This window comes from Microtus oregoni, unplaced genomic scaffold (assembly GCF_018167655.1).
Source record: "Microtus oregoni isolate MIOR12 unplaced genomic scaffold, Mior012 000031F_ref0000149, whole genome shotgun sequence".
Classification (NCBI taxonomy): Eukaryota; Metazoa; Chordata; class Mammalia; order Rodentia; family Cricetidae; genus Microtus; species Microtus oregoni.
Genome location: NW_024543090.1, coordinates 27,573,610 through 27,586,128, shown reverse-complemented (window position 1 = coordinate 27,586,128; position 12,519 = coordinate 27,573,610). Strand labels below are relative to the sequence as shown.

The following is a 12,519-nucleotide window of genomic DNA, read 5'->3' as shown; positions in this document are numbered from 1 at the left end:
TAAGGTTCCAGTCTGGGAATAACTCTAAGGGAGTACAAGGAATTCCTTCTGTTTGTGTGTAGATGTATGCATTTGTGTGTGGGTGCACTCACCTTTGTCCGTGCGTGAGGAGGCTCAGTGCGCTATTCAAATGGCATATTAAGGAGACACTCTGATAGGTTTTCTTTCTTGGTCTTCTGCGTTGTGATTTGGTTTGTTTTCTAGTGCAATTGCGTTCATACAAACTTCTGGTCCATGAATACCAGCAGCACCGAACTGATGTGGTGGGTGATACAGCCTCTGTGTTACTTTGGTTTTGGTTATTAAGTGAACTGTTAAAATCAGATGATCTCATGTCACAGGTCACACGAGCATTTCTTGAGTACTAAATAAATGGGGGAGATAATAAAAGGGGAATTTCCTCTCTCCGATCCTATCATAAACAGAGCTTGCCAGGGTGTGCCCAACCATTAGAGAAGAATAATGAAAACTGACTTGCTTCTCCAGATTATGTCTACAGTCTTCAGACACATCTAAAGCTAGTTCTCAAACAGCCTGAGAAACAGTTCCCCGTGCTGAGCCTAGGACAACAACGGATGCACCCTGGGCTATGGTCTCTCCTGAGGTTCAGAAGCCTTAAAAAAAAAAAAAAAGAAAGGCTCTGCAGGGGGGGAGGCCCACACAGAACTTGGGCACATAGAGTAAATTTGGAAGGAGCAGAAAAGTATAGAAAAAAATTAAAATTCATCTACAGTTCCACACTGGTGCTACCATGGCAAAAATTATAGAAATCAATTTTGTGTGATTTTATAATTTTGTTTTGCACTTATCTTTGTCTCCTAAGTATGAACTTGTCTTTGGATTATTCTCTGAAATGTCCCTTTTATGGCTCCAATACTTGAGCATATGAACATAGCATCCAGGACACTGTTAGATTCCTTCTATGATTTTCACTATGAGAAATGGCACAGTGGCAAACTTTCATATGCCAAATCCTCAATGTGTCTTTACTGTCTTAAAGCATATTCTTTATTGATCTTTCACTTTTTTTGTTTGTTTGTTTGGTTTTTTTTTTTTTGAGACAGGGTCTCACTGTCTGGGCTGGAACTCACAATATAGACCAGGCTGGCTCCTGACTCACAGAGCTCCTCCTCCCTCTGCCTCCCACGTTCTGGCATTAAAGGGATGTGCTACTATGCTCAGCCAGGCTGTCTTCTTAAAAGGGGAATTCTAGGTCCAAGACTATATGGAAGTTTGATGTTCTTATTTTAACTCATTGCAAAACATCTTCTTAATTAGATTTTTTTTCATCAGATAAGTGTAAAACCCCCTTCTCAGCCAGGCCTACACCAATAAGAGACCATTAGTTCACAATGTTGAGTCTACAGCCTCTGGCTGCCTGGGAAATAATTGATGCTTAAAAGTCTTTGTTATGTTCACAATTTAAGCAAGAATAATTAATAAAACATTTCTTTTGAAATAATTATAGATTTGCAGAATAGTTGACACTGTAGTTGACAGTGCCCGAGTCTGCTCAGCCTGACCCACAACCATCATGGCACCTACGGAAATGAGAAGAAATTACCAGTATTGTTACCTAAACTACAGGCGTGGCTCAGGCCTCCTTAGCTTTTCTGTTAATAACTTTTCTCTGTCCCACTGTCCATCACAGGGTTTCACAGGGTACTTCGCTGTCATGCTGCCATCGTCTCTGACCTCTGACGGCTCTGTGGTCTTTCTTCATCTGTAATAAATCTGAAGAATCGTGGTCAGAGGGTCTGTAAACTGTTCTGCAGTTTGCATGTCTGATGTTTCCTTTGGAGACGTCTGTGGGATTCTAGGAAGGGTCAGAGAGAGGTGTTGTGTTCTTCACGCTTCTTCTCTGGAGCACAACCGCTCTGTACCCGTGAGCGCCATGTGTATGTATCACGTTCTCCTGTCTATCTGTCAGTTGATGGACATCTAGGCTGATTCCATTTCTAGTCTGTCGGGTTGTACTGTAGCATGCAGGGTCCAAGCACTGGGTATAGCCATTTTTTTCATCTAGAAATCTCCATAGTATCTACTGGCACCATGTAAGCTAACCAGCAAGGAGGAAGCTTCCCTGTCAATGAGAAATTGATTTCTGTATGCCCTGCAACCAAAGCACATGGTGTTTTCACCAGTACAGTCTTACCGTCTAGTGATGGTGGGCAACCAAGGGCAACGGTGGATCACCTGTGTTGTGTGAGGGGTGGGCTCATAACAACAGGGAATATTTCAAGCCTGGCTCTGAGAATTTTGTTTAATACTTCTTGTCTTGTGGGACCAATTCTCTCCACCAATACAGGGAACTTTCATTCAAACTCCTTTTCATTTTAAGCTTTTCCTCCCTTCTCCTTTATAACATGTATGTTTCCACCTGCCTTTCATGAGCACTTTCTGGCTCTTAATCTCTATAGACACTCCAAGCAGTATACTACAGCTGGACCAAATAGCTTTCCTTTAATCTTCTTGTATAACCACCACACTGATTTCCACAGTAGCTACACCAGTTCACACTCCTGCTAACACCGTGAAAGGGTTCCCCTCTTCCCAACACCTCACTAGCGTTTGTTGACACCTGCTTTCTTGATCTTAACCATTTTCATTGAGGTGGAATCTCTAAGTAGTTTTAATTGTCACCAAATGTTTTACACTCGTGTTCTAGATCGTTCTTCATCTACCTCTAATGAAACAAATTTGGAGCTATTTGTTTTGTTCTCTGTCTTTTAAACTTTTTTCTTTTTATTGAAATAGATTTTTTTCTAATATAATATATCATGATTATGATTTCCCTTTCTTCTATTCCTCCCAGTTTCTCTCCATCATCTGGTATCCCTCCCCTCTGGGTCCACTCCTTTTCTGTCTCTTATTAGAAAACCAACAGGCTTCTAAGGGAGAATGATATATACTATACTATACTATACTATAATATAATATATAATAAAACAAAAACTGTATTCATGTTTGTCAGTCATGGTGATTTAAAGGACCTTGTTTTCCTGGTGTCCTCCATCTTCTCTGGCTCTTACATTCTTTCTGCCTCCTCTTCCTCTGGTTACCCTGAGGGGAAGGATTTGATGGAGGTGTTCACTTAGGGCTGAGTGTTCCAAGGTCTTTCACTCTCTGCTTGTTGTCTGGCTGTGGGTCTCTGTATTTGTCCCCATCTGGTGTGGGAAGAGGCTTCTCTGATGATGACCGAGCAAGGCACTGGTCTATGAGTACAGGAGAATGTCATTAGGGGTAGTGTTATTGCTACTTTTTTTTTTGTATAACAGTGGTGTGGGTTTACACTAGGTCACCGTGCTGTTTAATCTCAGAGTTTTGGTCACTCAAGCAGTGCCAGGCATGGGTTCCGTCTCATGGAGTGGGCCTTATGTCAAGTAAGATACTGCTTGGTTACCCCCACAAGCCCTGGGCCACAATCTCACCAGCATACCCTGCAGGCAACGCTGTGTTCCAAAGGCTCTGTGGCTGGGTTGTAGTTTAGGACTGTTTTTATTTTTCCTTTCTTCCTCTGTCTTTACTCTTATCTTCAATTTTAACATGTAAACAATGGTATGGTTTTGATTCAGAATGCTGCCGAATACTCCTTTAGCATAGGTTTTAAAGGTTCCAATTTCTTTTCAAATTGACACGTTAGCTAATGCTCACATCATTATTTATTTAGAACTAATTATAAATTTCCTAGAATCATTGTGAGCCACCTTTTTTTTTTTTAATTCTATGCTACAACTGTTCTGAGGTTTTGTTTTGATTGATTTGGGTACAACAATATCTTCCAGGAAATAGTTCAGAAAGGGGATTTGAATGTTAAAATTTTGAGCTTAAATATTCTTTATCGTTGTATTTAAGCACTATATTGGGTGATAACAGGACTACTGAGCGCGAGAGCTCCTTCCACCGCACCCGGAACCCCTGTCAACTGTACCGCTACACTTCTATCTCCCGGTTCCCCTGTGGTAGGGTGATGTCAGCTGATCCTTTCCCCTCAGTACCGTTTCGGTCTAAAAGCTTATGCTCTTTATTTTATTTCTCTGATGCCAGCAGAATGTGATCCCCCCACCCCCTGACACACTAATTTGCCTGGGATTTGAAGAGTCCTCTCAGTTTGAAAACCTAGGCTGCTGCTGACTGAGGGCGCTTGGCTTCTATCAGATCTTTAATTGGCTCTTCTTTCTTATTCCTTCACTTTGTTCAAAGATCCTATTAATTGTATATTGGGCTCACAGATCTGATACCTACAGGTCCACAAATTCTTTCCACTTCTTGGTTTGTGTTCCCTGTTGTTTGCATCCATTCACTCTCGGATATAAATTTAGCTCTCATCAATGGTGATTCTTGTTTGGGTTTTCTGCTCGAGTTTTAAAATTAGAAGTGGTGTTTTCCTCTCAGGCTTGCATTGTATCCCCTTAAGAGATATCACAGTGCTTAGCTGTTGCGATAGTCCTTGTCTGCCACATTTATTAGTTTCATTTCAATCGGAGATGCTTGTTCGTTTTGCTAGGTCTTCTACATGGGTAATAATTTCTTTTCCTGCTTGTTTAATATGGGACCAGGCTATTTCCTTTTGCTAGTGATGAACTGACAGTTGATGGGAAAATGGATTGGTGGTCCTGGCTTAGTGTCCTGGTAACCAAAAACACCAGATAATTAGCGGGTTGTGACCAGGGTGGACGGCAGGGCTGTCTGTCTTCAGGTATAACAACCCTGTAATTCAAATCTTCTGCTTCCAGGGTCCCACTGCTACAATCCTTCAGAGGGAAGCAAACTGCAATGGGTGGGGAGCCTGTTTCCATGTCGACAGAGGATATGTTTATGTCGCAGAAAGGGTCCTTTCAGGCAGAAAAGGAGTCTATGATCTTTTACCTGAACATCTCCTGAGGCCTCTGCCGTGTAAATAACATTGTTGTTCCCATAAAAGACACTGGAAGGGAAGAAGGGCTTGGGAACACACTCTCAGGTCACCCCAAATTTTATGACAAAAAGTCAAAGATTTTTCATTGCTGTGATTTGAGTAATGAAGATAGGGGTCATCAAAAGGAGTGGGAATGTTCATATAAAAATCGCCTGTGTAAAAATAACTTATGAAATTTTACACACAGCTCATAAGATGTTATTCCCACTACATGATTTTTCCCAATAGAAATATTTTGATAGTAATTTAGAAAATCATTCAATTGTCTTATTTCTTGTTAAAAAATAAAACCCCTAGCGTTTTATTCCACTCCTCGAGACTGTTTTAGCCTTGGCAGATGCAGTTGCCCATAGAGCTGAGCTCCTGCCACTTGTCCAACAGGCCTGTCTCCTGGTGTGTGTGCAGATGTGGAGGTGTGCGCAGCTGGCCTGGTGGTCTCAGAGCAGTCCTTGGGGCAAGCTTCTGCTTACAGTGACTCCTCTTTTGCATTTGATTGTGTTTGCAGATAGCCTTGGACACCAGTTACTGGACTGTGATTAATCATGTCTTTATCTGGGGCAGTGTGGCTACGTATTTCTCCATTTTACTGGCCATGCACAGTAACGGCGTCTTTAGAATCTTCCCGCACCAGTTCCCCTTTGTCGGTAAGGAGCTCTACCATTGTGAGGCCCTGGGTCACACTGAAAGTTCTTTGTCTTTGTGACTTGTTTTTTTGTGTTGTGTGGGACTAGAAGTGGCTAACAACCTTTTTCCTAGGCGTTGACTCATGTCTCTGAAGCCTTTCAGATTTGAAGGGGATCCCAAGAGACTGCTGTTTCCCTTGCCGGGGGCAACTTAGAGGTGCTAACAGCCCAGATGCAATGTGCTGTGCCCTAGAAAACAAGGGGGCATAGCTTGTGCATTGGGACAACTGTACAGGCTGTGAAAAGTTCATTTGTTGTGCAGAGAAAAGAGGAAAAAAATGCCCAGTTCTCCTTATTCCAGGATAAGCATATCTGTCAAAGCTCCCCCATAGACATTACCAGCATTTAGATAAGAGAGAAATGTTGCAGGTGTTACTGCCCTCTGTAGATTTCTGAACATCCTTCCAGAGGTGGCCGGAAGAGATGGCTGAATAGATAGTCAGGCTTCAAACACCAACTCCACCACTTAACGAATTGAGTGATGTTGAACCCATTTTCTAGCCTTTCCATGATTTAGGATTTATTTATGAACTGGGTTATTAATTGTTCCCATTTTCAATAGAAAGAATTGAAGATCAAATGAGTTGCTACATATGAAATGTGAAGATATATTCTAGTTAAATAAATATTAACTCTGATGGTACTGTTTTTCTTAGGGTTTCTGTTGCTGTGATAAATACCATGACTAAAAGCAGCTTGGGGAGGAAAAGGTTTATTTCATCTTACGTGTTCTGATCATAGTCTATCATAAAGGGAGGTTGGCGGGGAGCTCAAGGCAGGAGCCCAGACATGAAGGAACTGACACAGAGACCATGGAGGAACGCAATTTATTGGCTTGCTCTCCGTGGCTTCTTCAATCTGACTTTTCCTTCTTTCTTTCCATTTTTCTCCTTCCTTCCTTCTTTCCTTCCTTTCTTCTTTTTGTTTTTTATTTGGTTTTGTTTTTGAGACAGGGTTTCTCTATGTAACAGCCCTGGTTTTCCTGGAACTCTCTTCGTAGACCAGTCTGGCTTTGAACTCACAGAAATTCACCTGCCTCTGTCTCCCAAGTGCTGGGATTAAAGGTATGTGCTACCATACATGACTCATTCTGATTTTTTTATGGTGTCCAGGATGACTAGCCCAGGAGTGGGCTTACAATATGAACCTGCCCACATCAATCATTACTTAAGAAAATGCTACAGACTTACATATAGGGCAATCTTATGGAGGTATTTTCTCAACTGGAGTCCCTCTTTCCAAATGACTCTAGCTTGTGCAAGATGACATAAAAACTAGCCAGAATAACACTATCCTTCCAGAGGATGTAACCTGATGATTATGTTTGGGAGCACCATGGGAGAATTTGAATGTCTATCTGATGGGGTAGTGAGGAACCCCTAAAATTCCTTCAAGTCTTGAGGTTGCATTATCCAATAAGGAGGGCACGTCCAGTGTTCCTGTGCTTGAGTTCACACTTCCAAATGACTCTGGAAAGGTCACCAACTTTTACACAAGAACTATTAATATGCTTTCCAAGTAGTTTTTTAATTCTCTAGTAGAGGTGAGTAAGTGAAGGGCAGAGACTTTTGGAGTTCACTTCAACAACCTAGGAAGGAATAATGCACAGAGATAAGTCTTGTGAGCTCAAGCAGACAGCACAGTGCTTCAAATCCATCCTATGATTATCCCAGTCTATGTAGTAGGAGGCCAACTGCTTATTCATTCCTGGCTGCCCAGAACTTGAAATAATCACACAGAAACTGTATTAATTAAATCACTCATTGGCCAATAGCTTAATCGTATTTCTAGCTTGCTCTTATATCCTAAACTAACCTATTTCCATTAACCTGTGCATTGCCACATGGCTGTGGCTTACCGGGTAAAGTTCCATCTAACATCTGTCTCTGCCTTCTTCCTCCCAGCATTCAGTTTAGTTTTCCCTGCCTGGTTCTATTCTACCCTATCACCAGCCAAGGCAGATATTTCTATTCATTAACCAATAAAAGCAGTACATATACAGAAGGACTTCCCACATCAAGCCTAGAGAACTATTCTCACGAGACTGATCTGTGCAGGATGTGCCACCAGATGGATTCTGAAGTGGCTTCTTCACAGATGCTAGGGTTCTATTTCCATTCAGCTGTGCTCACACACCATTCTTCAACTTTGTCCCTTCTTACATGTACAGTAACTTCTTCACATCCTAACAGTCTTGCTCAATACACCACTAATACTTTGTTTACCAAAAGATTCCAATCATGCGGAAAAACATGTTGGTTAGTCATGGGAACATGCCAGTTAGGAAAGGAGGACTCGAGAACGGTTTCTAAGTCTCACTTTATTTACTTCTGTGTTACCAGATTTGAACGTTTTGTGCGTTTCCAATCCTAAAGACCACACTAACGTGCAAAATGGGACTGCTTCCCTGGAGAATTTAGTTTGTGTACAGACTAATTCCTTTTAGTTAAGCGCATGCCATTCCATGAATTAATTACTGAGATCCAATGAAAGTTTACAAAAGTTAGATCAACACTGGGGTTTTGTAAAAAAAAAAGGTTTTTTTCCTTAGTAACTAGCAGCAACGGATGGGTGGTGGGGAGAGTGGCTTTAAAGCAAAGCTTTTTTTTTTCCAGCATTGCCTGTGGGTAATGAGCATCAAGGAGCTCAAAAAGACATCTAATTGATTGGGTCAAGTTTGCTTCTGCCCTTGGTTTACAGCAACTGGAGCCAGAGCTCTTTGGTAGACAGATTTTTCTCTCCGAAGCTAGAAAAGGCAGACATAGCCATCACTAGCCAAGCTCTCATATCCAAAACCCATTTGAATGGTGTTAACATAGGTGCATGGGTGGGAGGGGGGGAAAGACCCGGTTGATTGAAGATATCATGATAAATCCATAGAAAATGAGCTGGGACAGGGATGGTGTCTTCCCATGAAGTCTGCCTGTCTACCCCTTGCTCCCTTGATTAGACAGACAATAAATATGTAAAGAACGAGTGTAAAGTCTGGAAGCTGGCTTCAGGCTTGGTGATGGGTTTCTCTGCTCCACCATCTCTCATGTTGGGTAGATGTATCAGTGGTCATGGAGAACGCTTTTCATCAACCCAGAAGCCTCCAGGATCATCTTAGATCTTTAGCTCCTGACAGAGAGAGCATCGAAGGAATAGCAGGCTCCTTTAGAGGCAGCTTTTCTGGGCTGCTGCCTGGCATTTCAGAGGTTAGCCTTGTGCTAGACACAGTGCATCGTTATGACATAGGCAGTCAGTGAGGCCCTTGCTTGACAATAGGTCTGAATGAAAACATTAATCAGAAGTTCTAATCTGACCACAGATTATAAGGTTGAAAGAAGGAATTGAGTCAAATGGGATGGAATGTGGAAGAGAGGATGCCTGATCGGGCTAGCAGTTCCCCAGGGTTTTGTAATAGTTTTAAAACTTTTTTTTCTTTAAGTTTATATGATTATCAATTTAATTAATAATCACTAACTATAATTGCAAATTAATTTATGTAATTATACATGTTTTATAACGATGCAGTGTTTTATGCCCGGGATGTCTGTGTCTCTCTAATGGTAGGAAACGCATGGCACTCCTTGAGTCAGAAGTTCGCCTGGCTTGTTGTTCTCTTGATCGCAGTGGTTTCGGTCATGCCGGTGGTGGCATTCAGATTTCTGAAGATGTGTTTGCACCCAAGCCTAAGTGATCAGGTATGTTGCCATACTGTGAGTGCTTGAAAGCTGGCCGGTGGCTCTCGTGAATGGTGTCCTTCTCTGTCTGAACAGGTGCACAAGGAATGAGCAGTGACATTCCCACACATCCACAGCATCAGGACGCAATAGACAGAATCTCTCCTCCCCACGCTAGTGTCCTAGGCTTAAATGTCAACGAAGAGAACTGTAGCAGGCTAAATGTGGATAGGGAGTGGAGAGTTAAAGTATTTTTACCCCTGACTCTGGGAAAAGAAGTTCACTGGGATAATGCTGTAGTATTTCTTTAAGAGAAGAGCAAGCTATAGGGAAAGCTAAGGGCACCATACAAGGAATCCAGACAAGTCAAGGCAAGGGGTCTCATCATTTGGGCGGCTCCTAGGTAAAAGAGGACAAATAAAGCAATGCTGGGCTAGGCTGGAACACAGGATGGGAGGAAGAGCAGGAGGGGAGACGTACTGGCCTCATCCCATGAGGAAAGATAATGGGGCCAGATCAGTGAGGATGAGGGCTCCAAGGTGGCCTTTCTTATGGTGATGTCCCTTACATTCCGGGGGTGGGGGCAAAGTGTGAAATGATTGGCAGAGTCCTTTGTGCCTGTTCTTTCCTGTTGGTTCTGAGCTCAATCCAACCCAGAAAATGATGGGCAACCCGAAGATGCTCATTTTTCTTGTGTTAAAGATGATTACCATGATTTGCTTAATGAGTGTCTTCAGACCTGAAAGTTAGAAGTGAGCACTCGTGCAAAACCTCTGGTCATTTTCTCTACTTAACCTTTACAGGGAGATAGAAGAACGTTGGAAACCCACCTAAATGATGTTACATTCTTAATTTTTTTTTGAAATTTCATATGAGGATTACATCTAGATCATTTTCCCTTCCCCCCTCTTCCAATTCCTTCTGTGCTTCCCCTCCCGAATTCATCATTTCTTCTTCTGTGACTGTGCTGAGTCTGTTTACTGTTACCTGTACAGACATGAGCAGATAGGGCACACACTTCTAGGGATGACCGCTTGAGACCAGACAACCTGTATGGGAGCTTGTCCCTGAGGAAACTGACCCTTCCTTTCCCATAGCCACTGATTCTCTGTAGCTCTTCACCTGGGATAGGATCCCGTGAAATTTGCAGACAAGTGTAGTCCCTGCCCCGCATTAAAGAAACTTCTTTGCAGCACGTGGGGCCGACTGTAGAGAGCTGCACTTACCAAAATGCAGAGAACAACTCCAATGATACAATATCTGCATCTGCAACACAGCCCTACACCTGAGGCTCAGAAAATGTTCCTGAAGACGGGGCAGGAAGAGCTGCAGCTCTGGATAGTGTCCCTGAGACAGTAAATCCACCCATCAGCTCTCAACAATAGGCTTAGTTCTTTAAAAGTCCACACATCCACACATTCATATTCGTGCATCTCTCTCTCTCTCTCTCTCTCTCTCTCTCTCTCTCTCTCTCTCTCACACACACACACACACACACACACACACACACACACACCAAAACAGAATAAATAAAAATCCTGAAAATTTCATGATAAGCTGATCTTCTATAAGAGGGGAAAATTCTAACTCCAATTTTCCAAATTTTCTCCTAATCAAATAACTGCAGGACCCAGACAGACTGTAAAATGGGAAAAGACTATAGGTATTGGGACTATATTCATAATATTTCTATACAAAATTATGCTTGAGATCCTGGGCTCTTTTCCCAGCACTGCTACTAAAGCAAAGCAAACACCTCCCCCAAACTCAGCAGAAGGCCAATGAAATGGAGACAGTAATGAAATTTATTGGAATATTTCTTGTTTACATAAGATTTTCTCGATAGGAATAAAAAAACCCTGCTTGGTGCCTAGTGTGATCTTTGGGGTGGAGAATATCATGGCTTTTTAGTTTAAAGTTTCCTTTTGCAGAGAAGGGGAATGTTTCCTTGCAGCAGACACTCAGGTTTTACTCAGTGGCCGAATGTCTGGAGTCTAATGTTTGGGTTCATCATCTCACCGTGGCTCTCGTCCTCCTCAGATCCGCAGGTGGCAGAAGGCTCAGAGAAAGGAAAGGCCCATCCGAAGCCGAAGGCCTCAGACCCGCAGGTCAAGCTCCAGAAGATCCGGGTACGCGTTTGCTCACCAAGAGGGCTATGGAGAGCTCATCACATCTGGAAAAAATATGCGAGCTAAAAATCCAGCCCCGACATCAGGGCTGGAAAAGATGCTTTGCAACAACACGAGCTGGATTGAAAATTTATGTAAGAAAACCACAGACATGGTGAGCGGCTTTAGTCACGATAAGACAGTGAAACTGTGAGTCAAGACGGACTTGAACCACAAGGCTTTCTTTACACCTCCTCTGGAGCTGAGCTTCAGCTGCTCGGGGGCCAAGAACAGGGCAGATCGCCTTGCTTACATCTGTGGCCTCCAGTTGTCAATGCCTGTCACATACTGGTGTGTTCTGCAGGGAACCGGGCCCCATGGGCACCATCCAGTTTGTGAGTCTGTGGACCAAGCCCTCCGTCAAGAGACAAGCACAGAATTTTATTAACTTAAACATCAAATGATCTGAATTTTGAATCTTATTTATGGGGGAGAAAAAGCTTGTAAATTAGCATCTACACTGGATGGGTCCTGGGTCTGTAAAAGGGTGAAACGCAGGTTTACAGATACACCGTGTATGTGAAGCTCTGCCTTTCCCAAAGGCAACCACAGAGTTTACAGTCTGCAGTATGGTGCTCTCAGACTGAGTCAGTCTCTCTCCAGTTGTGACCTCAGTTTACCAGTCCATCCCGGACAACAAACCGTCACGTGCCTGAAGACCACGCAAAAAAAAGCCCATGGAGTGCCCTGTTTTCCAAACCAGGCCAGGGACAAAACGGGCTGAATATCTTTGCAGAGGGGCTGCTAAATGTGGTCAGATTTATTCAGAAAGTGTTTAGTCTGTTCTATGTAGGGACCAAATACAGGAGTGGCTCCCCAGGAAGTCTCCGAATGTCCCCGTGGCTTGTGTAGCAATGTCAGTAGTGATCTGTAGCATGTTACAGACTGCGGATGGACCCATCAGAGTGGTGGACCACCATACTCTTTCGAGAGTGTTCCATATAGCCTAGGGGCCAAAGCTGCTTATGGATCCCATTTTCAAAAGTTAAGAATTGAAAGGGAGTGAGTTAATAGGCAATCTCTACTTACTCTATTTACTCAGGTTTAGGTCATGGAGACGCAATTCCTCTTAGTATCCAGCTGTC

At 42.9% G+C, this 12,519-nt stretch overlaps 1 protein-coding gene across 1 annotated transcript in view; it reads left to right on the top strand.

Annotated features, from left to right (window-relative positions):
• Atp8b4 (ATPase phospholipid transporting 8B4 (putative)) overlaps window positions 1-11,588 on the top strand; it is a 151,978-nt gene extending 140,390 nt beyond the window's left edge. Inside the window, exons 25-27 of the mRNA XM_041679239.1 lie at window positions 5,424-5,562; window positions 9,157-9,287; window positions 11,307-11,588. Of these exons, the coding sequence (XP_041535173.1) occupies window positions 5,424-5,562; window positions 9,157-9,287; window positions 11,307-11,588 (552 nt within the window). The remainder of the gene's footprint in view (window positions 1-5,423; window positions 5,563-9,156; window positions 9,288-11,306) is intronic.
• The last annotated feature ends 931 nt before the right edge of the window (window positions 11,589-12,519 follow it).